The 27,136-nt window shown below is 39.1% G+C and overlaps 1 protein-coding gene across 3 annotated transcripts in view; it reads right to left on the reverse strand.

Moving 5' to 3' along the window:
• HNRNPR (heterogeneous nuclear ribonucleoprotein R) overlaps positions 1–27,136 on the reverse strand; it is a 34,084-nt gene extending 6,948 nt beyond the window's left edge. Inside the window, exons 1-8 of one of the 3 annotated variants that reach the window (XM_082684609.1) lie at positions 26,544–27,136; positions 23,165–23,333; positions 20,786–20,904; positions 20,041–20,148; positions 17,404–17,517; positions 6,138–6,314; positions 4,402–4,537; positions 1,510–1,715 (exon numbers count right to left, since the gene is read on the reverse strand). In XM_082684609.1, coding sequence (XP_082540735.1) covers positions 1,510–1,715; positions 4,402–4,537; positions 6,138–6,314; positions 17,404–17,517; positions 20,041–20,148; positions 20,786–20,904; positions 23,165–23,321 — 1,017 coding nt within the window. In that variant the 5' untranslated portion in view covers positions 23,322–23,333; positions 26,544–27,136. The remainder of the gene's footprint in view (positions 1–1,509; positions 1,716–4,401; positions 4,538–6,137; positions 6,315–17,403; positions 17,518–20,040; positions 20,149–20,785; positions 20,905–23,164; positions 23,334–26,543) is intronic. The other 2 variants (XM_082684610.1, XM_082684611.1) reach the window with 2 other exon arrangements.

Genomic DNA, 27,136 nt, shown 5'->3' on the forward strand with positions numbered 1-27,136 from the left:
TTTACTCGGTCGGTGTTACTCAAGTTTATAGAGTCCTCTTTTTCATTCTGAATGTTGTTTATGATCTAGGACGAATAGTTCCTAGAATAAAATGTTGAGGTTTTCTAACCCTATAAAGTTTAGGATGCACTTCAATCTAAAAGGTTATTAAGAGGTATGTGAAAAGTGTTGAACAAATCACCAGCCAAACTACCTTCAGATTCTCTGTGAATTTTATTCACATCTTATAATGTGTAATATATCTATACTGCTATTTTAAACATGTTTTTACAGAAAAAGCAATACAAACTCTGTTTCTACAAGGCAGTTCCAAAGTGTAAGGATGCTTAAGAGATTTATTCAACTCTAATAAAATAGAGGACATCCAAGTTCAATAGGTTTGCCCAAAGTCACAATTAATTGTATTAGAAGAAACAAATAGAATTAAAATCAAGTTAGTAAAAAATAAAAATTAAAAAAAATCAGAGCTATTTAAATTCCTAGTCCCTTTCCTTAACACAAATCCATTCAAGGAATACAAGAAAAGGACACCGAGCAGCACATCTGAGAGCCTCTCTGGTTCATTCTCTGTGGTTCTTCTCTAACCCAAAGACGACTTTGCCTATAAAACTTGTTCACGCAAGTATAAACTGGGGCTCTCCTCCAAACTAATTAGAATGAAGATGACTTGCTCAAAACCTGGAATAAAAAGCTTTAGAGGAAGATTTCCCAGTCTAGGAGAATTCAACTATCAATTTATGGTCATTACAGAGTTGCTGCCTCACCAAGAAGGGAAGAGACACACCAAAATACTCAGAAATTCACTAAGATCAGCAGAGATGCAACTCTGATGAGTCCCTTCAATTCCAGCAGTCACCCGAAGGGAAAGCCTAACAATCGAGCCTCATGGCACCATTATTTACCAGGCAGGGATCATGGCAACAGAAGTATAAGGCTTAGGAGGAAAGTGAGGGCCTACACAGGATCTGCCATGCATATTTTGCCACCACCACACAAGAGCAAACACCATAACCCTCTGCCTTTCTTCATGGAGACAACAGTCTTAAAGGAACTTAATCATTAAATTAAAAAAAAGAAATAGAAAAATCAGCTATAAATCTAAATAAATTATCAACAGCCATGTAATAAAAGTCTTACTATGGTCAATGAAGACTGCAATTCATAATCTCCAAAAAACATTACTTCTGTCTATATTCAATAAGACCTCTTTTTTTTAAAACTCTGTCTCCTTCCTAGCTCCTAGCACTGAACAAATTCTCAAGGCTGATGGCCATACTTAAACCAATTTCACTTCAGTTCCTTTTGCACATTTAATCTCCAGGAAAAGGGATGATTAACAGAAATTTCTAGATACCAAGACAGACTGTTAAGTTTGGTATTAAAGCAGATTCTAGAATTAAGATCAAGAGCTATAAACTGTATTTATCATATAACTTTTAAAAGTTGAGCTTTATCGGAGTACAAAATTTAAATAATCATCTCACCCCCATCCCAAGCAACTGCATTTACCTTAGCCATGACTTCTGGATCTGGTTCTTCCACAGGGTCAGCCCATTCAACTGTAACTACATTTCCCCATACTTTTACTTTTCCACTCATCAGCCGGCGTCTGGCTTGTGCTGCTGACTTGTGATCCTCATATTCAAGGAAGCAGAACCCCCGATTCTTCTTTTTGTCATCGGGTTGATGATAGAGAATAACGTCCACCAAACCCTCTGTTAAACCAACAGCCAGATATATAAGCCAAAAGCATCCACCACACATCTAGCGGTCAGGCAGACCTAAATCCACTTGCCGAAGAGCAAAAAATATTGAAGAAGCCTCAAAATGATTCCCTAATTACCTATTAGACAATTAAATCAGCATTGTTAGATATGGATTGTGAAACAGTATTTTACGTTCCTTTTTAAATTTTTCAGGGTCCTGAGGGTACAGCCATAAGCAACAGGTCCAGTTACTGTATTCTGATATAGAACATGATACCATGGTTTAGAGTGTTTGCTATAACAAGACCTTACAATTTACGAAACCAAGGAATTTAAAAACCAAATTACTGATATAAATTCAAAGGAATTTGCATTCAAACAAGTAATCATGACCAAAAACCATCCTTGGCTCTAACTTAAAAGTTACTGCTTTTACCAAGAATGAAAATGATTGCTGGGGCACCTGGGTGGCTCTGTTAAGTGTCTGCCTTCAGCTCAGGCCGTGGTCCCGAGGTTCTGGGATCATGCCCCACGTCAAGCTCCCTGCTCAGCGGGGAGCCTGCTTCTCTCTCCCTCTTCCTCTGCCCCTCACCCCCAGCTCATGCTGAATCTCTCATGCTCTCTCTCAAACAAATAAATAAAATCTTAAAAAAAAAAAATGATTGCTAAATATTGGTGTCCCTCCGGTCTTAGTCCTGTGTTCTCATCTTTGCACATATGTTGTTTCTAGGTATTATCAGCTAGTCTGTACTTTTAGAAGCTATCTATATCCTTAAGAATGCTTACATTTTATTTCTAATCCAGACTTAAAGACATTTCAAATTTAGCATGTCCAAAATCACAGTTACCACTCCCCAAATGTGTCTTCTCTACTTCCCTATCTAATAAATAGGACCATCTCCTGGTTCTCAAGCCAGAACTTGACGACTCTTTCTTGATTTCCTTCCATTACTTTCTTTCCTTTACTCCCCTACTCAATTCAGAGCCCATCTACTTCTTTCCACCTTCACAGCTATTACCCTCGTCCAATCTTCTATCCAAACTACTGTAATAGCCTCAACTAATTGATTAACTTCTACTCTTAAGCCCCTCTAAACCATTACCCATATGGCAGTAGAGATAATATTCCGTAAACATGAAACAGATGTTACTCCCTGCTTGAGATCTTTAAACACTTTCTCATTCTACAAAAATTAAATCTAAACTTCTTATAAGGTCCACAAAAGCTGTGCCTACTTCATCTAATTCTACCCTTAACTCTACAGTAATTTTAACAACACTGGCATTCTCTCAGTTCCTATAATACACCAAGATCTTTCTTGCTTCGGAGACTTGGCATGTGTTGTTCTGCTGGAATGCACAGTCCTCTGTTCTTTGTCTGCTACATCCTCCTCATTCTTCAGGTCTTGCCCGAAATGTCATGTTATCAGAAAAGCCTTCCATAAACATCAAAACGGGGATAATAGCTATTCTCTAGCTAAGTATCTCTTATTTTGCTCTTCTCAGTGCTTACCACAATGTGTAAATATTTCTTTAGTTTTTTGTGTTACTCCTTTCCCAGAATGTAAGCTCTACAAGGGCAGAAAACAGATCTTATTCACCACTGTATCCCAGCGCATAACACAATGCCACCGCTTTAACAGGCACTGGACAAAAACCTGCTGAAGGAATGAATACACGGGTAAGAAGCCAGAAAGGAGCCGAAAGGTCATAAAGTGATGAGGGCAAAGAACTGCGCCATTTGGAGCATGTGACCAACACAAGTGTGACGGAGAGTGGCAGTGGTTACAAAGTAGAACCCTAGAAAATCAAGACTTTGGAGTGGGCAGAATTTCTGGTAGCAAGATCCAGAACATGATCAGGATGTGGGGGAAGCGGAAATAGAGAACTGGAAATGAGGTGCTCATGACACTAGGAGGGTAGGGGCCTGGACGGTCATCCGTGTACATGTTAAAGGTACTACAAAAATAAGTCAACTTAGGCAGAAGAGAAAGACTCTGAGCCAAAAGCAATCTTCAATTAATGAAAGACTGAATCGAGACGAACAACGGATGACAGCATCAAGGGAGGAGAAAGGACGGTTTATCTGGAGGACAAAAAACCATGGCTTTTATGAGGGGAAGTAATGGTCTAAATCAGTGTTTTTTAAACCATAGCTAGACTGAGTTTATCTTTACCCATGTTTAAGACAAATGAAATGGAACAGGAAAGATAACACTAAAATCATGTAAAATAAGTGAAATTATAAGTTTTGTTGAACTTTGTTTCAGTTATAAATGTATACAGACCTGTGATGTAAAATGTACTTCTCAATCAATTCTATGGATTTAGAATCGGAAATTTCTAGACAAGGCAACAGGGAGGAGGAGGAGGAGGAGGAGAAAAACTCGCAGCCTCTTGGCCCTAAAGCACGCTGAATGCTGGGAAGCCTTTACTGAAGGGCTACTAGGCAAAGACTCTGGCAAAAGCTAAGGAGCAATGAAGGCACAGAAGTAAGGGGACATTCCAAGAAGTTAAGGATATAAGGGAACATGGGGAACATGCTTAGACCAAACTACTGTAAAGCAGAAAGGAGGCAATTTAGACACTGAAGATTTGCATTTTTAGATTAATATACACTTCTCTTTCTTGGTACTTATAAATAGCACCACAGATTTCCCAAAACTAACTTCTACTAAATACATTTTTGTTTTACCTGTGACTTTACTGAATTCTTCCAGAATGTTTTCTTTAGTCTTATTCTTCGGAATTGATCCAACAAAAAGCCTGTTGTTTGCCACAGAAATGCACACTCCAAGGTGTTTACCAGGGCGAATTTCATAGCTGTCACACTGCAAGGAAGAAAAGAACCAGATACCCCACAACCATCCCAAACTCAGGACAATTGTCTCACTCTAAAAAACTCAACAATTTAAGGTCAAACACTTCCTGCTTCACAAACTCACCGAGTTCCCTCACGCTTACCATTATAAAAATGTGTATTTTAAAACTTGTTACAGTCTCTCATCTTAGTTTGGTTCTGTTAATTTTCACTGCTCTTCTGGATATAAAGGACCGAGTTATTCACTATTTTTTAAAATACCTTATGTCATATTTCAATGTTATCTATCTGAAAAATTTTCCAGAGAATTTCAGAAAAAGTACCCAAGACTGATCATTCAGGATCCTTGGAGATAAAATTAGATACAGATAAGCCAAAAGCAAAACAATAGTTAACAACTAAGTATAATCAATAAGAAGAAATTCAGGAGAATTTCATATTCTACACAAAACACAGTATTCTAAATCGAAACATGAAAAGTTTTAAACTGCACAGCAAATACAATACCTTCAAAATTATATGAAATGATAGGAAATTTTTAAAGGCTTTATTTAAATCACTATGAAGATAGTTTCTTTGATAAACTTCAGATTCCTTGACTTTAACATTACTTACCCATTAGCCTACTAAAAGATACATGATTATTAAAAAATAAAAATCACCTATAGGTTGCCAAAAATTAGGAAATGAAGCTTTGAAATTTTCTCAATAAAAACATGTTGGAAGGAAAAGTTCTTAAAAAAAACTAAAATCTGGGTCAAGCTAGAATAGAACGAATTTAGAAGCGATTAATAGAACAAAAAGCCCTGGTGAAAGAGGTACCCATTCCAGAAGGCCTGGAACTAGACTAAGTGAGGCTTTTAAATGTCTGGAAAGAGCATGCAGAAACAATGACATGGTTATTTTAAGTTCCTGAGATGGGTGTACCAACACAGGTAAGAAGGTATTTCTCATATGCAGAACTGTTACAACTACTACTACTACAGCAGTACTATTGATTACTACATACAAAGGGTAAAAGAAAATTACTAGATTACAGAAGATGGACTAAAAAATCATTAAAAAGAAGAAAGACTGAAGACAGAGAAGACTGGAGGGTCTGAAAACAAAATACAGAGAAGAACAGGCATATACTCAGACAATAAATTGTATGATTAGGTTGTGATAAAAATAAAAGTCTCAGATAATTTCCTGAACTGTGTCCTAAAAGTCCCTGTCACCCCGTTATGTCCCCCAGAATCCATCCCAGCTTTCATTACATTTTTAAGAATCTTGTCCTGAAGTTTAATAGTAACAATTCACATCTTTTTTTTGCCTAAAATCCAAAGAGAGAATGGCAGAAGCCAAATATTCAAATGAAACTTTAGATACTAACCAATCTAATAAGTAACAGAATTATGGGAGACTTTCTCAAACACATTATTTCTTGGATATTTTCAGTCTTTTTTACTTTTATCATCAGAAAAAAATAGAGCAAAGGTCACATATCAACTTTATCAACATCTAACCATGCCGAGCAAAAACCAAAGAAAACGAAACAAAGTTAACTGCGAACGTTTTTAATTGAGGCGGTCCGATCCGCCGCCAGACAGTGGGTGTTTATCACATACCAGCTTAACGGCCTCCTGTGCAGCCTCCTTCCCGCAGAAGGTGATAAACGCATACCCTCTGTTCTGACCAGACAGCGGATCCATCATAAGACGTAGATCCCAAATGGGACCAGCCTTTTCAAAAAGGGGTACCAACTCATCCTCATATAAATCTCTTGGTATTTTACCTACAAAAACCTGGGGGGAAAAAAAACCAAATCTCTGTATTAGAATCCCAATATAAGCATTTTAGAGGCACAAAGCCCAACAACTCTTCTTCTAAGAAGCTAGAGGCACAAAGATGGTTAAAGAGGAATGAAGACAATTTGAATCATTAGGAGTTAACCCTAATGTTTACTATAATGACCAATGATCATTAACACAGAATAATATTCTATACTGAAAAACGAAAATGATTAGTAAGCATGTGCGAAATACCTCTGAATTGTTTATTTTTATAGTTTCTCTTTTTCTCACAAAAACACAGAATAAAGGATATATGTATATATCTTTGGGAAATATGATATCAGCATTTTTGTAAAAACAGTAATTTAATAAATACTAAAGTTATTTATTTCTCAAGTTTTCTCAACTCTCAGTGCCTAGGTGGCACGGTCAATGATCGTCCGCCTCTTGACTTCCCCTCAGGTCATGATTTTAGGGTCGTGAGACTGAGCCCTGTGATGGCGTGGAGCCTGCTTAAGTTTCTCTTGCCCTCTGCTCCTCCACCCCTCATGCGCTCTCTCTCTTTCTCAAACATATAAATCCTAAGGGGGGGTGCCTGGGTGGCTCAGTGGGTTAAGCCTCTGCCTTCAGCTCAGGTCATGATCCCAGTGTCCTGGGATCAAGCCCCGCATTAGGCTCCCTGCTTATCAGGAACACTGCTTCTCCCTCTCCCAGTGCTTGTGTTCCCTCTCTCACTAGGTCTCTCTCTTTCAAATAAACAAAATCTTAAAAAATATATATACATTATATATAAAATAATTACTACAAAAATTATGTAATAAGGATTAAGTTATTATAAATATGTTAAACAATCAAAAACTTTCTCAATGTTTAATACTAGACCACAATTTCTTCAAGCTTCTACCACATAGGCAACAATAAAGACAATCTTGTACATTAAAACATTTGCAATCCACATGCAGTCCTTATTTAGATGCATTTATTTATTTGAGAGAGGAGGAGAGAATTTCAAGCAGACTCCCCACTGAGTAGGGAGCCAGACACAGGGCTCGATCTCATGACCCTCAGAGATCATTACCTGAGCCAAAACCTAAGAGTCGAACACTTAACTGACCGAGCCAACCAGACGCCTTCACATGTAGCCTTAAAGAGTAAGTCAGCGTCTGCATTTGAGATGAATTTTCTTTCTTTTTCTTTAAAGGTTTTATTGGTCAGAGACAGAGATTGTGCACAACCTGGACGAGAGCAGCAGGCAGAGGCAGAAGCAGGCTCCCTGCTGAGCAAGGATCCCAGAATCCTGGGATCATGACCTAAGCCAAAGGCAAAGGCTTAACCCACTGAGCCACCCAGGCGTTCCTAGAGATGAGTTTTCTAGTGAAACTCATCTACATCAACATTTCACATTCTGAAAAATGACTTGAATAATGAAACAGCAATCCAAAAGATGCCCAAATTATTACTGGATATTGTTTCTGAAGTTAAGCTCTATAACTGTGCTAAGACAATCGTTTTCAAAATACCTTCACGGCTGTCTGATAAAACTTCTTTTGAATCCCTAGCATAATTCTCTCACACAAGAGCTATTCAGTTCTTCTGTCTCCTTAATGTCTCCAACCCTCATTCACTAAGTCATCCAAGGAGGGCATGTGGGAAGGTCAGTGGTTTTCTCATAGTCTTTCCTAAATTCTTTCCTTCTTCATACCTCAGAAAAAGAGATTTTATTTCCTTTCCAAGGTTAACTTCCTAACCATAACAGAGCCCATTTCTTCACACCACCTTCTCCTGGAAATAACTGTAAACTTTTCTTTGACTCTCCTATTTTGCTAAGTGCATCCTTCCAAACATGCCAAATCTTCCGTAACAAAACAATATGCAAACAAAGAATATTTACCCATTTATCTTTCAAGCACTTTCAAATGCTTTGAACACATGGCCATGTCTACTTTATTTCACTCACGCAGTTATTCAACGCGTCTACCATATCCTTAGTACTGTGCAGCTACGAAGCGTTAACACATCTAAGGCATTATCAGTGCAACATCCCTACAGAACTATATTTCTAACAAAAACTCACTCTGGCATCTACGCTCTCTCTTTAACCACAACACTGACTTCTTCCTCTAACACTAAGCTGCATCCCCAAATGGAATTCACTAATGGATTTCAAACAACTAAATTCAAATCTTTTTTTCCTCACTCTCATCTTGCCTTCCTGGTAAGCGGTAACACTGGTGTTGCTGCCTCCTAAAAATTCTCTTCCCTTCAATTTTTAGAATCCTCCACTGGCCTGGTCTTTTTACCTTTTATTCTCTATCCTTTCCACGGTGATTCTTCTATTCACCTAATAACAGTCTGCATGTTCCCAAAGTTAGGGCTCTATCTCATCTTCCCTGTGCTTCCTTCACTTCCAAAGATCATATCCATTTCCCAGTCTATATCTATACAGTCATCTCTCACATCTACATCCTAAGACCTAATTTTATACTTCCAACTGCATTTGGAAGCATATCCTATTGGTTGTCCTAATTTTACCTCAAATTATCAATAAACAGTAATGTGTTTTCTTGTTTTTTGAATATAGATGTATCCATAGATATGAATGACTGTGGATGTGAATGGTACTAATAGTGATTTATCAATGCATGAGAAAACTGTTCTAATTTTATTCTTTTCCTTTAATTATATTTTCTAAATATTCTGTCACAGATATATTTTTTTAAGATTTTATTTTATTTATTTGACAGACAGAAATCACAAATAGGCAGAGAGGCAGGCAGAGAGAGAGGAAGAGAAAGCAGGCTCCCCGCCGAGCAGAGAGCCCGACGTGGGGCTCGATCCCAGGACCCTGGGATCATGACCGAAGCTGAAGGCAGAGGCCTTAACCCACTGAGCTCCCCAGGCGCCCCAAGATTTGTAACAAATGTTTTTTTCCAAAAATCAAAATGGGTAATACCCACCCTTGTCAACCACTTCCTTTGATTTTCCTCATTTTTCTTGAGTAACATAATTTCTGCTGCTCCCTCCAGCCCCCAAGATGACCAAGGAAATAATACTTTCAATAAACAAAAATCTCAGCTATTTTGAATCCCTTCCATTCCTATCCATACCCAACTAAACTTCTACATATCAGCCTGGAGTTGTTCCAATAAATAATACCTAGCCTACAGAACTGACTTCCAACCTATTCATAGAACTTCTCCAAACTCTTCATGAGACAGGGAATTCAATATACCTTCAACTCATATGCCATGTATTTTTCTAAGTTCTAGAGATACAGTGAATACCACAAACAAGGTCTAAGCATTCACGAGGTTTACACACTACTGATAGAGACAAAGGTTAAAAAATATATATATGAGGGGCGCCTGGGTGACTCAGTGGGTTAAAGCCTCTGCGTTCGGCTCAGGTCGTGATCCCAGAGTCCTGGGATCAAGCCCTGCATCAGGCTTTCTGCTTGGCGGGGAGCCTGCTTCTGCCTACCTCTCTGCCTACTTATTATCTATCTCTCTCTCTCTGTCAAAATAAATAAATAAAATCTTTAAACAAAATATATATATATATATATGCTTTCAAGAGGTATTAAAGGCTAAAAAAAAAGCAAGCAAAGGGAATAAATGAGGAAGAGTGTTTTAATTGGAAGAGTCTCCCTAAAAAGGTTAAGTTTGAACTGAGACCTAAGGTAGAAAATTAAGTAAAAATATGAGAGGGGGGGAATCTGAGGAAAGAGCAATCCAAGGTAAAGAACACTACAGAAGGATGGGGGCACACTTAACATATCTGATGAAGAGCAAACATGACAGCAACTGGAAGAATAGTTGGGAAAGAGAGAACAGGGGCCAGATTAAGTTAAACCATGTTAGGAGTTTGCATTTTATTCCAGTTCTGTTGGGAAGATAGCAGAGGGTTTTGAGCAGACAAGTGACTAGATATGACATGTTCCAAGGGACTGGCAGCCAGGCAGCAGATGAACTGTATGGAGAAACAGGCTGCCCAGTCAGGTTCACAAGGCAATCCAGACTAGGGATGATGGCAGCATGGAGTAATAGGTTGATAGCTCAAAGGCAGGGAGAATATGAGAAATAGTTAAGTTTTAAGTTATGCTGGGTTCATGGGGTGCCTGGGTAGCTAGTGGTTAAAACCTCTGGCTTCGGCTCAGGTCACGATCCCAGGGTCATAGGATCGAGCCCCGCATCGGGCTCTCTGCTCAGCAGGGAGCCTGCCTCTCTGCCTACTTGTGATCTCTATCAAATAAACAAATAAAATCTTTAAAAAAGAAAAGTTATACTGGGTTCAGATCTACCTTTTAGTTACTTTGAGCAAGTTTCTTAATCAGCGAGTCTCAGTATTTTCATCTGGAAATAACATCATCCAGAGGGTTCAATTTCCATGTGAGCAAAGAGCCCAAATCTCGTTCCTCATTTTATTCCCAGCTTGAACACAGTGCCTGGAACATATTAGCTGCTCATCTTTTTTTCTTTTTTTTTTTTTAAGATTTTTATTTATTTGACAGAGATCACAAGAAGGCAGAGAGAGAGGAGGAAGCAGAAAGCAGGCTCCCTGCTGAGCAGAGAGCCTGATGCAGGGCTCGATCTCATGACCCTGGGATCATGACCTCAGCCAAAGGCAGAGGCTTTAACCCACTGAGCCACTCAGGTGCGCCACTAGCTGTTCATCTTTGATGAATGTTCAAATGAACGTCGACCTCATGCTATTAACTTATACACTAGGTCCCACACCTTCTCTTCCACTCAAAGACAACAATGTGATCATCAGCACACTAATGATCGTAATTTGTCACTTAAAAAAATTTTTTTTTTCAGGGGCCCCTGGATGGCTCTGTCGGTTGGGCATCACACTTAAAATTTAAATGAAAAAAGGATGTATCCTGACTACGACCAGGATACTGTCCAGTTACTGTCCCATTTCTCTGCTACCCTTTCCAGCAAAACTGCTCAAAAGAGCTGTAGGTACTTGCTATCTCAAATCCCTTGCCTCCCACTCTCTTTAATCCTCTCCAAATAGGGCTTTCACCACTATTCTTGACAAAGTCACTGATGACATCCCTGTTGCCAGGATCAAATGTCAATTCACAGTCCTTGTCTCACTTGGAAAGTTTGTTGTAACTGACCACCTTCCTGCTATGAAAACACTCTTCACTGGACTTCTAGGATACAACACCCCTGATTTTTTTCTTACATCATTGGTTCTTTCTGCTCAGATCCCTTTACTAGTTCCTTCTCATCTCCCCAATCTCTAAATGTAGAGGGCTGCAGGGATTAGATTTTAGACCCTTAGTCTGGCTACACACACTTCCTTGGTGATACCAAAGGAATCAAAACCCTTCCCTGAATTCCAGGCTTACAGAAGCAACTGCTCATTCAACACAGCTCCTCTCAGAGATCTAAGAGACCTCTAACTCTTAACATGTCCAGAACTGAATTATGATCTTTCAATCTGCTAATCTGCCCTTCTCTACAGCAGTCCTCATTTTAATCCATGACAACTCCATCCTTCTAGCTGCTCAGGTCATAAGCCTTGAAGTCATCCTTGGCTCCTTTCTCTCATACTCCCATATCCCACTCATCAATAAACCCTGTCAGATGTGCCTTCAATATATCCGGAGAATCTGCCGGCTTCTCATCAGCCTCAGTTTATCAATCCTATAAATGACCATTCATTAACAGGGCACAGCACTAAAAAAAACTGTGGATAAAAGATGTCCTGAGCCATGCACCTGGTGGCTCAGTGGGTTCAAGCCTCTGCCTTTGGCTCAGGTCATGATCCCAGGGTCATCGATCCAGCCCCACATCGGGCTCTCTGCTCAGCGGGGAGCCTGCTTCCCCCTCTCTCTGCCTGCCTCTCTGCCTACTTGTGATCTCTGTCTGTCAATATATAAATAGAATCTTTTTTTTTTTTTAAAGATTTTATTTATTTATTTGTCAGAGAGAGAGCGAGCACATGCAGACAGAGTGGCAGGAAGAGACAGAGAGAGAAGCAGGTTCCCTGCTGAGCAAGGAGCCCAATGTGGGACTCGATCTCAGGACGCTGGGATCATGACCTGAGCTGAAGGCAGCCGCTTAACCAACTGAGCCACCCAGGCGTCCCAATAAATAAAATCTTAAAAAAAAAAAAAAAAAAAAAGGATGTCCTGAGACAAAAAAATATATAGAAGGATAATTGGTATTCATTTTGAAATATATTTTTTGGTGCGGCTGAGGTCTCTGGCCCAGTCAGACAGTGTTTATGTATTTGAAGGTATTTGTATTTGAACATTTAAAATGTGTTCTGGGAAGCAAATTCTGGTTCCTATTATTTCCATTAACATAAAGCAATGGTGCTTCATAATTAGTTCACTATCCCTATTTCTTCCATACCCGTTACAAAAACACATAAAGCAAGGAGCACAGAAAGTGGCACTGTGAAAATACACCCGACACACAGTTCAGTGAGGAAGCAAAGTGCCAGGTTATTACATTACTTATGTAACACTTGTGCCCGTATTTTTAGAACAGACAGGGTTTGCCTCATTAAGCAAGTGAAAAGTGAAAAACCTGTATTTTCAGAATTTAATGACTGATTGATCACTTTACATACAAGATTCATAGGAGCCAAGTTCCTCATACTCTGAAGTACCATTTGAATGTCAGAAGTCCAACTTACAGATTTTCCGTAAGAATTGTATTTACTTTAGAAGAAGTATCAACAAATCTGTGATCAACAAAGTTCCCAATATGATAATCAATGGGATCCAAAAAGAAACAGGCTAAAAATACTGATTTACTGAGAAGCAGGAGCTGGCTTCACTTCAAGATCAGTTTAACATAGGACATTTAAGTAACTTAAAAAGGCTAAAAATAAACAGTATTTAAAACTAGGGATCATTCCTTTATAAGTTTCTAAGCTCAATTTTTAATTAACTAAAATGAAATAGAAATGTTTTCCTTTTATTAACTTGTTAGTCCCTGAGCCATTATGGACCCACAGGAACTGTTCAGAGTAAGCACTCAGGCATATGCAGGTTAGCGTCCCCTGCCCCCTGCCCCTATCAGAACCAACAGAATGGGGGCGCCTGGGTGGCTCAGTGGGTTAAGCCTCTGCCTTCAGCTCAGGTCATAATCTCATAATCTCAGGGTCCTGGGATCGAGCCCCACATCAGGCTCTCTGCTCAGTGGGGAGCCTGCTTCCCCCTCTTCCTCTGTCTACCTCTCTGCCTACTTGTGATCTCTGTCTGTCAAATAAATAAATCTAAAAACCAAAAGCAAACAAGCAGAATGTAATGAATATTGTTAACAACCAGTTCTCTCTTTACTCACTAAGCATCAAGACTTGAAAAATGTTTTGGCTGTCTACTACCCAACCATCAAATACTTCAACAGTAACAGAGAAAAAGTCCTTTGAGGCTCCGGAAGGAACAGAGTTAACAGGCAGTGCAACACAGTCTTTTGAGTATCTACTAGGGCTCTTCCATTATCCTGCTCCTATTTGCTGTTTTGCAAACACAGCAGCTTTTCCTTATATATAATTCAATCCAGGTACTACTAAGTCATATATTTTACATCTCTGTTAAATACACTGGTTCTCTAACACCTCCATTAGTAATTCCTCTACAAAACACCATTGCTGTGCTCTTTAAAAAGGTAAGTCCTTATTATCATGGAAACTAATGAAAACAGAGGCTGTTTCCCTAAACAGTTTTACAATGCCAGCTGAGGAACACAAAGATACTATAACCAGACTGCATCTGAGGGCCCAGACACACTAAAAAACACCTTCAAAATTAATACCTATCTTTCTTATCTCAGGACAATGATTAGAAACAATGCAAAGGAGTGCTCCTTTATAGGGTTAATTTACAATAGATTTTACCAAGACAAAAACCTCACTCTTCTCATAACTTAATTTTAATACTGTCAGACTCAGGCGCTGACCCTAATTTCAACTTCCTCAATCAAGAGCTAAAATTTTTAATGACTATAGTGAAACATAAAAGAACAAAAACTTAAACCTCATAGCATCAAAAATGACACCAACTAAAACCAATTTATTTATTAAATCAGTAATCCAATATGTTAAAAACCTATTTTTCTGAATTTTTAAAAACTTTAATTTTAGGGGAGCATAGACAGCTCAGTTGGTCAAGTGTCCCACTCTTGGTTTTGGCTCACGTCATGATCTCATGGGTCGTGGAGCCGGCCTGAAGATTCTCTCCCTCTGCCCCTCCCCAACATGCTCTCTAAAATAAGTAAATCTTTAAAAGAAAACAAAACAATACTTTAATTTTCAACAGGTATAGGCCAAACCTCTTGGGATTTAACTTTATGGGAAGAACCCAAACCTTTATCCTAAGATTTTGTTGTAACAAACTGCTTGATAGGGGTGGCTTAGGCTCATACAGGGATTTCACTGCAAAGGTATCTGCCATATGCGAGGATATCTAATATACAGGAAAATGCATCTTTCCCCTAAAGACACAATACAATATAAAAGAATACCATATTTTACAATTAGGATGCCAACTTTGTTTCTAATTGGATACTCAAAATAGTTTATCCTATTAAGTTGTTTAAATGCTTTCAGCAAAATGGTACGAATACTAACAAACTCCTTTCTTATCTATATAAAACAAAGATAAAACAAGTCTCCATTAATGAGCTCATTAACAGAACAAATCTAACAGGCTAAAAAAGTTCATTTTTGTAATTATGAAATAGATACAACCAACTAATTTTATACCAGGCTATACTGGGCATTGGAAAGAACATTAACAATATTATATAGATTTAATTTTTATTCCTAAGGTTTTTGTAACTAAAGAAACAAGATTAAGACAAATGTAATAATTGATAAATACTAATAAGGATATCACATGCTGGATGGTATACTATAGATAACTTTTTCAAACTGTATCTCCCTCTTGGAGGTGGTTTTAGGCTGCCTCTAAATAAGGAAGAAGCAAAAGAGCAATTACGTTTTTTATTTATTTTATATGAGGGTTTAAGGTAAGAAAACAAAACTTAAAGTCATTTGGAAAAAAAAATACCTATGACAATAGCTGTTCAAGTAAGAAAACTGAACTACATTTGTATATTGTTCAAAAGTTAATAAAATGTAAGGGTGCCTGGGTGGCTCAGTCATTACGTATCTGCCTTCGGCCCAGGTCATGGTCCCAGGATCCCGGGATGGAGCCCTGCATCAGGCTCTCTGCTAGGCAGGAAGCCCGCCTCTCCCTCTCCCTCTCCGCTTGTGTTCCCTTTCTCGCTGTGTCTCTCAAATAAATAAAATCTTAAAAAAAAAAAAAAAAAAAAGTTAATAAAATGTAAATGTAGATTTGAAAGCATTCACAATCTAAACAGAACATTAAAAATGAAGGATGGCTTGAGGTACCTAGCTGGCTCAGTCAGTAGACTGTGACTCCTGATCTCAGGGTTCTGAGCTGGAGTGTCATGTTGGTATGGAGATTACTTAAAAATAAGAAAATCTTTTGTTTTTTTTTTAATATTGTATTTATTCATTTGACAGAGAGAAAGGGTGCACAAGGAGGGTTAGCAGGAGGCAGAGAGGGAGAAGCAGGCTCCCCACTGAGGGGACCTAAGCTGAATGCAGATGCTTAACCAACTAAGCCACCCAGGCACTCCATTAATAAATTATCTTTAAAAAAAAAATACTATTCACTCATATTCTGTATTTCATGACATTTGCTCCTAGAACAAACTTAGATGGCTCACAGTCCAATTCCAACTCTACAGTAATTATGGACATTGGAATTTTTTTTTTTAAAGAGACACAAAACAATAATATACAGCTGATTTAGGTATCATGAAAAACAAAGATGCTTAGAGTCCTCCTTAATACTGCTAAAGATTAAGAAATAGAATATTAACTGTCATAATGCTTGAAGGCAGTTCAGGGAACAAAGACCAATGAACGTAAACTCTATTTTATATACAGAGACTACACTGGAATTACTTCTGATATAAATCTAAAGTTAACTGGTAATGTCTTTATTCACAAACTATTCTTTTGGCTACCTGAAAAGACACCAGAAAGAAAAGACCCTGCTGTAAATTTATATTTTGGCACACAGTTTTTACCAAAGGATCAGAATTGGTGGGGCGCCTGGGTGGCACAGGGGGTTAAGAGACCAACTCTTGGTTTTGGCTCGGGTCATAATCTCAGGGCTGTGACATCAAGCCCTGCATCAGGCTCCACACTAGCATGGGAGTCTACTTGGGGCTCTCCCTCTCTATACCTCCCCCGACCCCCAAGCCCCCCTGCGTGCGCTCTCTCTCTAAAATAAACAAATCTTTTAAAAAAAAGGGGAGGGGCTAGAGTTAGCTAACATAGAGGTATATAAAAAAAACCTCTATGAAGGCACAGATGGAGCAGCAGAAATTGCTTTGTTCAATGACAGACCAATGTGTTCGACCTTTTATCTGATTCTATACCCTTCCCTTGTGTGACCCACTCCCATCAATAAATCTCTCAGCAGGGGCACCTGGTGGCTCAGTGGGTTAAAGCCTCTGCCTTTGGCTCAGGTCATGATCCCAGGGTCTTGTGATTGAGCCCCACATCAGACTCTGCTCAGCAGGGAGTCTGCTTCCTCCTGCCTGCCTCTCTGCCTGCCAACTTGTGATCTCTATCTGTCAAATAAATCAATTAAATCTAAAAAAAAAAAAAAATTTTTTTTTAATAATAAATAAATAAATAAATCTCTCAGCAAAAACTGAGTACCCTTTATGTGGTGGGGGTAGGGGCAAGGAGGGAGGACAAGTGCTATTCAGAATTACTGACCTAAAACAAAACAGAATAAAGCAAATGTTTCTCTTTCATAACTTCAACCCAAGCACCTAAAATGGTGTGTTGCTGGTTGCATGGTTTTAGCAACCAGTTCCAAGAACTCCACATTCCTTTACAGAGTGTTTGGACATCTACTAGTCACATGGTTCTCCTTGCTTATGACTACAGTAAAATGCAAATGGCTAGCCAAAGAAAATAATTACAGCTAAACTTTAAAAAGAATCAACTACTCTTCCCCATCATACAATAGAAAGAATAATTTACAAACTGGAAAGATTTCGGCAAACAGCTGAAGAACACTTACTTCTGTTCCAATGCCAGGTTGTACACCGGAATACACACTGTCTGGTGGAGGACCACCATACTTCCTCTGTCCTGTGGTTACATCCAGAGTATAGCCAGTCCTTTCAAGCAACGCCTAAAGATAATTATACATCTGTTTATACTTAAATATTATATCACACATCAGTATATTAATCTTTTCCAAAGGATATCCCAACATCATAGGCCATGTAGCTTAGGTAAAATAATGTCAAATCTCACACTGGTATCACTCGCACGTGTTGTTCCCCTTCATTTTACTCCTTTCCATACAATGAATGGAAAGAATTGTACACAAATTAAATCTCTAAGCACACGATGATTTTTTGATATGAAGAAACAGAAAAATGGGGCAAGGATTATTACAAACGTGATATAAGCCGACCCCAGGATACCTATCCATACTTCCGTATTGCAGCAGTCCTCATTTTGCATTTTCCTCTACTTCAATGAGAGCTTTCCTTAACTTGTTCCGTTTACATACCACCTACCTACCTGTGATTCCTTTCAAAAAAAAAAAAAAAAGTTCTCTCATCAGAAGTTCTACCTTCTTCATGCAGCTTCTCTCATTCACTATTCCTCACATCTTCCTACTGTGAATTTCTATTATAGTCAAGTAATTTAACCTTTATTTTGTTTAATCCTTTTGTATTTCTGCTCTATCATAAGCTCTATAAGAACCAGACCATTTCTCATACAACACAAACTCAAAGTATTTGGCAATTACCAAATGAGTATTCTCAGGTTTCAAAAAACAAAACCTTTTGTTTCCTGATTACCAACCTTCTTCACAACATTAGGTACTAAAGAGGGATTGTAGAAAAGAAGGTAATGCTCTTGCCCTTAAGGGTCTGTATTTATATGAGAGGCAACAGCTCAGACAAAATGGAAAACAAGAAATGTCATCTACCTAAAAACAGGAGATTTTTACACTTCATGTTTCAAAAGTTAGATGGTTCCCAACTCGTGATGATTCAACTTACAATTTTTCGACTTCAGGATGGTATGAAAGTGATATGCATTCAGTAGAAACCACACTTCAAATTTTGATTTTTGATCTTTTCCAGTGCTAGCCATATGCAGGATGATACTCTTGTGATGCTAGGCTGAGGCAGGGAGGCTCAGCTCCCAGTCAACCACTCAATCGCAAGAGTAAACAACCAATACATTTAACCACCATTCTGTATCCATAGCAACCACTGTTTTTCTCTGTCAGTACAGAACTCTTACAAATTACCCGAGATAGCCAACACTTCGTTATAAAATGTGCTTTGTGTTAGAGGTGACTTTACCCAACTATAGGCTAATGTAAGTTTTCTAAACACATTTAAGGTAGGCTAGGCTATGTTTGGCAGGTTAAGTGCCATTGGGTATATTTTTGACTAAGGACAGTTTCATCCACGTCCAGATAAACCCACCCTAAGCTGATGAAGATCTATAAAGGATATCAAAGCAACAAGAAAGACCAGACATCAAGTTTAGTGGCTTTCAAAAGTATGGTCAGAGGACTCCCAGGATTCTGGAGTTACTTTAGGGTCTTCTATTTTTCTACCTTTGACCCAAAAAGAGCTGCTCTAATTTTAAGCACAGAAACACGTGTAACACAATATACACATGATATACATTTTATACATTTAAACTTTACTTGTCTAATATGTAATATACATGTATCACATGTGCAATATATACCTTATCAAAAGCAAATACCCACTTTTGGGGAAATAACATAGGCCTATTCAATACACACCAATATATATATTTTTTAAAAACAACTATTATGTCAAATGGAATTTTCATGTATTTATTTTAAATATATTTAAGAATTATGCCATTTTACAGATGAGGGAAAAAGGTACAAAGGAGCTCTATGTAAACTATTCCATGTCAGAAACTACAAGTTCTATTTTCTGTCTAAAACAAAATCATACAACTTCATTAAGTAAAATAACTACTTCAATTTGAAAAATCTATCGCTGTGGCAAAACATCAACAGCCCCTTAACTAAGGAATGAGGTTCACTGATCTTTCACCAAAAGCCTGTATTTATCTCGTAGAGCAGTTTATCTAAACGATAACAGTAACTGGTGCTAGTTACACAATTCTTGCTACATTCCAGGCATTATTCTAAGCACCTGACATGTCTTAATTCCTTTAATCCTCACAACTCTAGGGGAATAGGTACTATTACTATGCCCAGTTTACAAATAATTAAACTGAGGTAAATAAAAATAAAAATTCAGGAGTAAAGCAGTTATAAAATACCTCTTTAAAAAAAAGAGGGAGAGAGAGAGAAATAAAGTGCTCAGAAAGAAACCAAACTAAGAGACATGACTGAGTCAACCTCAAAAGCTATTAGTGGAAGCATCAATAAACACGTATCCTTCAGCGCCAGAACAATGAGGCAAGGGTCTGAATTAAGGTTTTTTTCCACCAAACATACAACTGAATGTTTGCCCCCCGAATTCTTCTTGTGTAATTTTCCTTCAATTATCTCATTTCTAAAACACTAGCTTAAAAAAAAATGTGGAACAATGAAAACTGTTTCTAGGAAACATGAAAAGAAACATTCAATCTCATCATTCAACTTATTACCATTGCAACGACCCGAGTCCAGTTTTACCTTTATCTTCGCTTCATCTGGCCCCTTTGTGGACTCTTGCACCTTGCTCCCCTGTTTCTCCCTTTGCCTGTAGGTCTTCATAACTCCACATAAAAATGCACTTTTGTTCTAGAATAGACAAGTAATTCAATGAAAAAGAATCATCAGGAATCATCGAAGGGTCAAATACATAGTTAATTTACAGTTTCAAAAGACGAGAATTTTAACCAAATATTTACTCATTTATTCGCTCAACAAATATTTGCTGAGTAGTTACCATGTGCCAGAAACTGGATTAGACAGCAAGACAGCCAAGAAAGACCTCAGGGTGCTTACCTTCCACACTGGCAAGTCTTCCATTTGTTGATATTCAAATGCATGTGGACTAACTTTGCCAAACATTCCAAAACTATTCCTCCTACCTACTTTATTTTCCTCCAAGATAATAAAACAGGGTCAGATAAACCCACAACTGTTTAAAATCAAAATATTCTAAACCCATAAAAGCTCATTAATAACTATCAGCAAATCCTGACTTTGCTTTTAAGTTTTTAAAGTAACTTACTGGAAAGAAGTGGGGAGAGATTTTACTTTCTGAGAACTCTTCTGTGAAAGAGTTTTTTCCCCTTTAAACTTTTTTTTTTTTTTAAATATAAGCAGAGGTAGTCACAAACAAAAAGTATCTGTTCTTTTCAGGAAAAAAAGTAATGGTAAAGTAATTTCAGGTCATTAGTTATTCAAGGGCATTTTTAGTAAGTGGCCTTACCTGAACATGTGATAAGTCACTCTCCTTGAACTGCTGTAGTACAGACAGAGCTCCTTCTTCATTAAATTCCCTGAGAGCATCAATTGCTCTTTCATCAAGATCGACATAAGCTACCAATCCTACAAATTAAATTGAAAAGGGGTAATGTTATTGCAACAAAAGGGATAACCTAAACCGTGCTATCAATGTTTCATCAAGAATAGTTATATTCAGTACTATTACTAACAAACTACATTCTCATTTAATATGCATATAGGCAGCTATACAAATACTATACAAAAAGGTTGAGAGTACAAATATGAAAATAGAAGATAAAATGTCAAACATGAATTTCAATTCTTATAAACATGAATTTCAATCCCCACATCCCACAGAAACCCCACAAAAAACCTAGCCCCATTTCCCCTCCCCTTCTTAAGGCTTGGAAGATAAATCTGATATACACAGTGTACTACAGATTAAGTATTAATACAATAAATTCTGATTTATAGAGTGGTAATCATACAGTGTATTCCCCAAGGATCAAGCTTCAAATTATATGGACTGTTGTAGTTGTTGCTAACCACACAAGAGGTGGGAGAAAAAAAAAGAGAAACCATTTTAACTAAATAATTCTTTCCACTCTCCAAAAGGTATCAAAGGCTTTTCCTCCTTAGCACCAAAGAGAAAATGAAATGCATTTGTTTATCTGAGCGTCTACTTTGCTGCAATCAGAATGTGGAAAGGCATAATTTTAAACTCTTCTATAAATGCAAGTGCAGCTTGATTAATCAATTCTGAAAGTCATATTTTAAGGCATTTTTTTGTTCTTCTGATGTGTCAAGCTGAGGTTTAAAGATGCTGTGGCATTCTCAACACTGTCAATAATGACTGTTTTTCTCAAATGGCATTAAGGACTTTACTATGGACTTACAAGTAAACTATACAGAAAATATTTGCACTGTATTCTATACTGTAGTATATTAACTGCACACAGAACATCTACTCAGTTTGAAATGTAATTTCGTAAGTCTGTTAAGTTTGTGTTGTATTTCTCTCTATATTTCAGAATTGATCCAACATAAAATGGATATATTTGGCAGATTAAAACTCCAAGTCCCTATGAACATCAAAAGTGACTCCATTTTGATCAAGTGAAAAAGAACTTTATTCCATACAGTAAATATATTTTAAATAAATGTAATGCCATTTGTAAAGTTACTTTAAGAAAATGTTGCCATGATTTGTTTTAAAAGCTCAAAATGAGCATGCCTAATTATTGGAGTTTCCTTACTTCAAAATTCCATACCACCACCCAAAGCCACAACTCAGAGGACACCCATCGATCCATCTGTCAATCCAACCCTACACCCGAACCATCAGCCTCTTGTCAATAACAAAGCACTCTACAAGAGAGCATCTCTGAGCAAATCACTGCCAATTCTCTATGGCAGAATGTCACAGAAAGTTCCTGAGGACTGATTTTCAAATGGAACCATCACCCAGGAGTCATTTTTCGGAAGTCATTTTAACGTCTAAAATTATCCGAAGCTTCTCAGATTTGAAAAAAAAAATTTAAGGACAAAAAAACAGATATTTGTTACTACAGTACTTAAGACACATTTGTGAGACCATTCAATTCTCTCTCCCAGAATCTGGATAGGCACACAAAACACAGAGGAAGAAAGTTTCCATCTATGGCCCCAAAGGGGGAGGACACATTTATTAATGAACAACACTCCCTAAGGGTAAATATTTCTCTCCCTCTTTAAAAACTTCAAACCGCTTACAACCGACCATATTAAGATATTCAAATTTGCTTAAGCACTTATCCATGGGACTTCGAAATTTTTTTAAAAAGCAGCTGTTACAAACCAACACTTCCAGATTACGGAGAGATGTGGATTTTTGTCTATTAGAAATGAGACAGGCCACAAACTCTCAAGGAGTCTGACATTTATTTTCGTTTCAGACAATACTGTCTAACCAGTCCTCTCATTATGCCATCTAATCAGACCTAAGCTAATTTAACAATCACTTTAAGAAGCTAAAAGTAGAAAAGTAAAAGCAAAATGATGACTGATTTAGATTAAGAAAAAAAATGTAACATTTGGTATGCTGACACATACATTTTAATTGGTGGTAAATCGAAGACCAATTGATGTACTGTTCTGAAACAACTAAGACTGCATATTCAACACTAAGAAGGCTTCAAAATAATGAAATAAGAATATCAAAGTCAAACCCAATATGCCCTCAATGAAGGGAAAGTAACAAACATTCAGCTCTACATAGATCAGAAACAATATGTATTATTTAACCTTAAAAAAAATCTATAAAATTCAAAGTGGTTTGCCCTCACTTTCATAACCAGTCAGAAACAAGAAATGCATATTATACCTGTCTGAAATATTTCATCAAGTCTTTCTGCCACCTTCTGTGGGAGGCCTGCCTCTATCAGTGTCTTGTAGTGTTCTGTGTGAGTTACACTGGAAGTATCCATTGGTTCTTCCTCTTCTTTTAACTGTACCGCATTACCATTCACCTGATTAGCCATTTTATTATGCTGCTGGAAAAAATTCAGGAGCTATATTACATTAAGCCAGAAATAACTAGTTTGTAGGACAATGCATGATTTATCTAAACTAATTTGTATACATGCTGCTAATAAACTCTATCAAAATAATATTATATGCCTTTTGTGATGTATCTGACCTAAATTTGCAACAATAACCCTGTAAAAACATAGAAAATGTACATGGAAGCATTAGAACTTTAAGGAACTTCATGTACACGAGGTTAAAAAAAAAAAAAAAAAAGGCTTGAATTTACTGAAGGTAGAATTGCTGATTAACAAAAGCAGCTGTTGTGTCCTGACAAGCATATCAACAAATCACCACAAAATCCTAAAAAGCCCATCAGCTCTCAATTCTTACACAGTTTTTAAAAGTTTGATTTAGAAACAGAATGAACACCCACAGACCACTTAATCAAGGTTTAAGGACTTTCAAATTTTCCTAGTTCTGCTTCAAATCTAGGATAGGTGTGAGATCAATGCACTGCTGTCTCTAGTTCAACATGCTGGTGGTTTGGGTTCTCTCCGCCTCACTTAAAAAAAAAAAAACACAACTTGACATTAATTTTTGTTCTAAAATTAATTTGCTATTCCCATTCACAGATTTAAAAGAAAAAATGACCAAGTTTAAAAGCTAAACGATTGTTTTAAGTCCACGTAAAATAAAAAGTGAGCTATAATTGAGGTTGCATCTTTAAAAAAAAAATCATGAGTACATATTGAATTTTTCATATCAGTAAAGCCGCAAAAACATATCGAAGAATGGACGGCTAACTTCTTCCAAACAGTTTCAACAAACATTACCTAATGAGGGTAAACTTAGGTCAGATGTCCCAGATTAACCTACCCAAACTATTTTGTATGTTCAACCTGTATATAGTACTGAAATGGACCAGCTCCCTGAAGAGAGAGATTAGATAATAAAACCATACAAGGCCAGTCTCTATACTGCCTCGAAAGACAGGGAATTAAAGTGCACTTGTCTGTGGTTAATGTGATGAAGATAATAAGCAGAATAAAGACATTGCAACAAATACTGAAATAGAGGACATGAAGATGGATCTCAAGAAGAAGCCTCCTTTTCTTGATGAACCTCAAGGTACCTAGTCAGCTACAAAGAAAATACAAGCTTCCTAAAGAGCACTAAACCCCGCAAGATAACCACACTTCCAGACGGCTTAAAACCACTGTGCAGGTGCACCAGGTGCTGTTTTCTGACCTAAAACAACTTCTTTTCTTTTCAAAGTCCACTGATACTTAGTTGAAGTTAATGAGAAAGGGAGAAAGACCAAGGGGAACGAGGTAATAGTAGGAAGGAAGGAAAATGCAGAAAGGGTTATTCTGAAAATAAGATCAATATCATGACTTCTTAGGATTACAAAACATTAAGACTTGATACAAGCCCACTAAAGTCTACACAGACGCAGATTCTCGTTGAACTTTGGGTGGAGAAAGGTTTCTCAAGGCAAGCCTCAAATTCTGATGAACTGACAAAAACGAAAACATTCAAAACTGGCACACTTTTCATCAAGAAACTACTTACAGTGTAAGATGAATACGTTTACTGATTAATACAACCTATTTCTATAAAGATGCACCCTGAAGTCCAAAATCTCCTTGTGAACATATAGTTCTGTTTTCCCATGCTCCCGCACCCCCAAATACAACCATAAGATCATCAGAACTCAAAAGTTCTCAGTATCACAAGACCCTTAACAGTTATTGCACCTGTGAATACTATTAGTCACAGAAAGAAAGCAAATTTTTAACAGGAAAGTTCAATGAACATCTGCTAAGGTGATTTTTTTTTAAGTATGTGTAAAGCAAAAAAGACAAGTTGTGTATTAAGCACAAGATAGAAATATTTATGACTACCATTCCATTGCAAAGGTTCTCCTACAAGTTGATTCTGAAATTGGTTGATATTGTCAAAAAGTTTGTAAACTTTAACAAAAAAATAAAATAATTAGATTGTAGAAAATAAAACCTTTCTGATCAAGGAAAACCTCTCTCTTCAAGCCAAATACAATGTGCTCATTTAAAAAACCTCTTTTATGTCGTATGAGACCGTTTAAAACTTGTGTCAGTTCAATACAATGCCACACAGCCAAACCATATTTCTGGATGCAGCAAATATACTGTGACTGGAGTCATTTGATCTAAGCATTTTTGCAAAAAGTAGACATTTAAATAAGATTTTAAAGGGCTGCTGGGAGATTTGGGAAGTGAGCACGAGCCCCTCCCTGACTTTTTCTGAACATCTCTGTGCAAATTCTTCATATTAAGAGACGGGCTTTAAAAGAACCAACGAAATGAAAACTAACGGTTATCTCGTGGGTTAGGAGTGTCAAGCCCTTATCCTACGACTGACTCATGAGACATAAATTGAGTCTCTTGAGGACAGCAAAAATCTCAAACAGGTCAGCATGAGAGGACTGAAGCTTTCAAGAACCCCTTGGCCTTAAGTTTTACATTTTGGCAACACGACTGCTACCGTTTAAGAAAAAGAATCGCCTTTCCAATTTAGTGCGCCGGAGACATTCTTAGAATTATGCATCTCAGGCGCCGCTTGAAGCCTAAGTTTCACGGCCTCTAGTAGTCATTTTTTCCTTCAAATCTCGGCTCGCAGCATGCAGAATGGGGGAGGGGAGGGAGGCTTCCTACACAAATCGGCCCTCGGGCTCCAGCTCCCACAAAAGTTTTCTCCCGGCTCAGGTAACCCGAGGTTTGCATCCCGCCCTCTGCCCACCCCACCCCCTCATGCCCGTCGCGATCAGCAACACATCCCACTCGTGGCTAGGCCGGCCGAGACGAGCGCGAAGCGGCTCCGGAGAACAGCAGCGAAGGGGCCGCGGGCGTCTGAGGCCGCGGGCCGGGCCGGCCGCGTGGAGCGGCGGGCGGAGGCGGGAAAAACACGGCAGTCCCCGGCAGGCCGCGCGGAGGATGCCCGGCGGGCCGGACCGCCGGCCGGGGGCTGGAGGGGCGGGGGGAGGATGAGCGAGGGCGAGGAGGCGCCTCGGCCGGGCTAGGCCCTCCGCTGCGCGGCCGGACGAAGCCGAAGCCGCCCCCAGCCCATCCCCACCCCCACCCCGGGGCCTCGGAGCGAAAAGGAAACTGGGGCCAAGGCGCCGAGCCCGGGCTGGGCCCCGTCGGGTCGGATCGGGGCTCCCGGCCCCTCCCCCCACGGGCCGGCGCGAGACTCACCAGGGCAGAGCTGGGGCCGCCGGCCGGGCCCGTGAGAATCAGCGCGAGGCGCTTTGAAAACGACTAGAAATGGCGCGCGCGCCACCCCCTCCCCCCCTCATGGACAGAGACGCGATCCCGGCAGCACGCGGGGTTTCCCGGAACTGCTTCCAGGGACTCCGAGCGGCCGGGCAATCGTCTCGCGCGGCGGCCTGAAAGGCAGCTCGGGCGTCCAATAGTAGCGGAAAGAAGCGGCTCACGCTGGACGACTGGGGAGCCAATCGATGAAGCCGTCGGCTGAGCCAATGAGGGAAGTCAGCGCCGCCGGCTGGGGCGCCTCCGGGGCGGGGGTAGGAACACAAAGGGGTCTGTGGTGGAGCCCCGGTTAGAGAGGCGAGGCTGCGGGGCACCGGGCCTTGAGTGGGCGAGGCTTTTCGCTCCTCGTCCGCGGGCGATGCGAGACCGAAAAGCTAGGCCTCGCGCCGCGTGGCCGCCTCCGGAACCCCGCCCCCTACTGTCCGCTTCGGCCCCGCTCCTTCGCTGCCCTCCCGCCCCTCCGCCGGCACCGCGGCGTCCCTAACCTCCCTCCTGCGGCTGCCGGCGCCGCTGCCGCC

Source organism: Mustela nivalis (genome assembly GCF_964662115.1).
Source record: "Mustela nivalis genome assembly, chromosome: 10".
Classification (NCBI taxonomy): Eukaryota; Metazoa; Chordata; class Mammalia; order Carnivora; family Mustelidae; genus Mustela; species Mustela nivalis.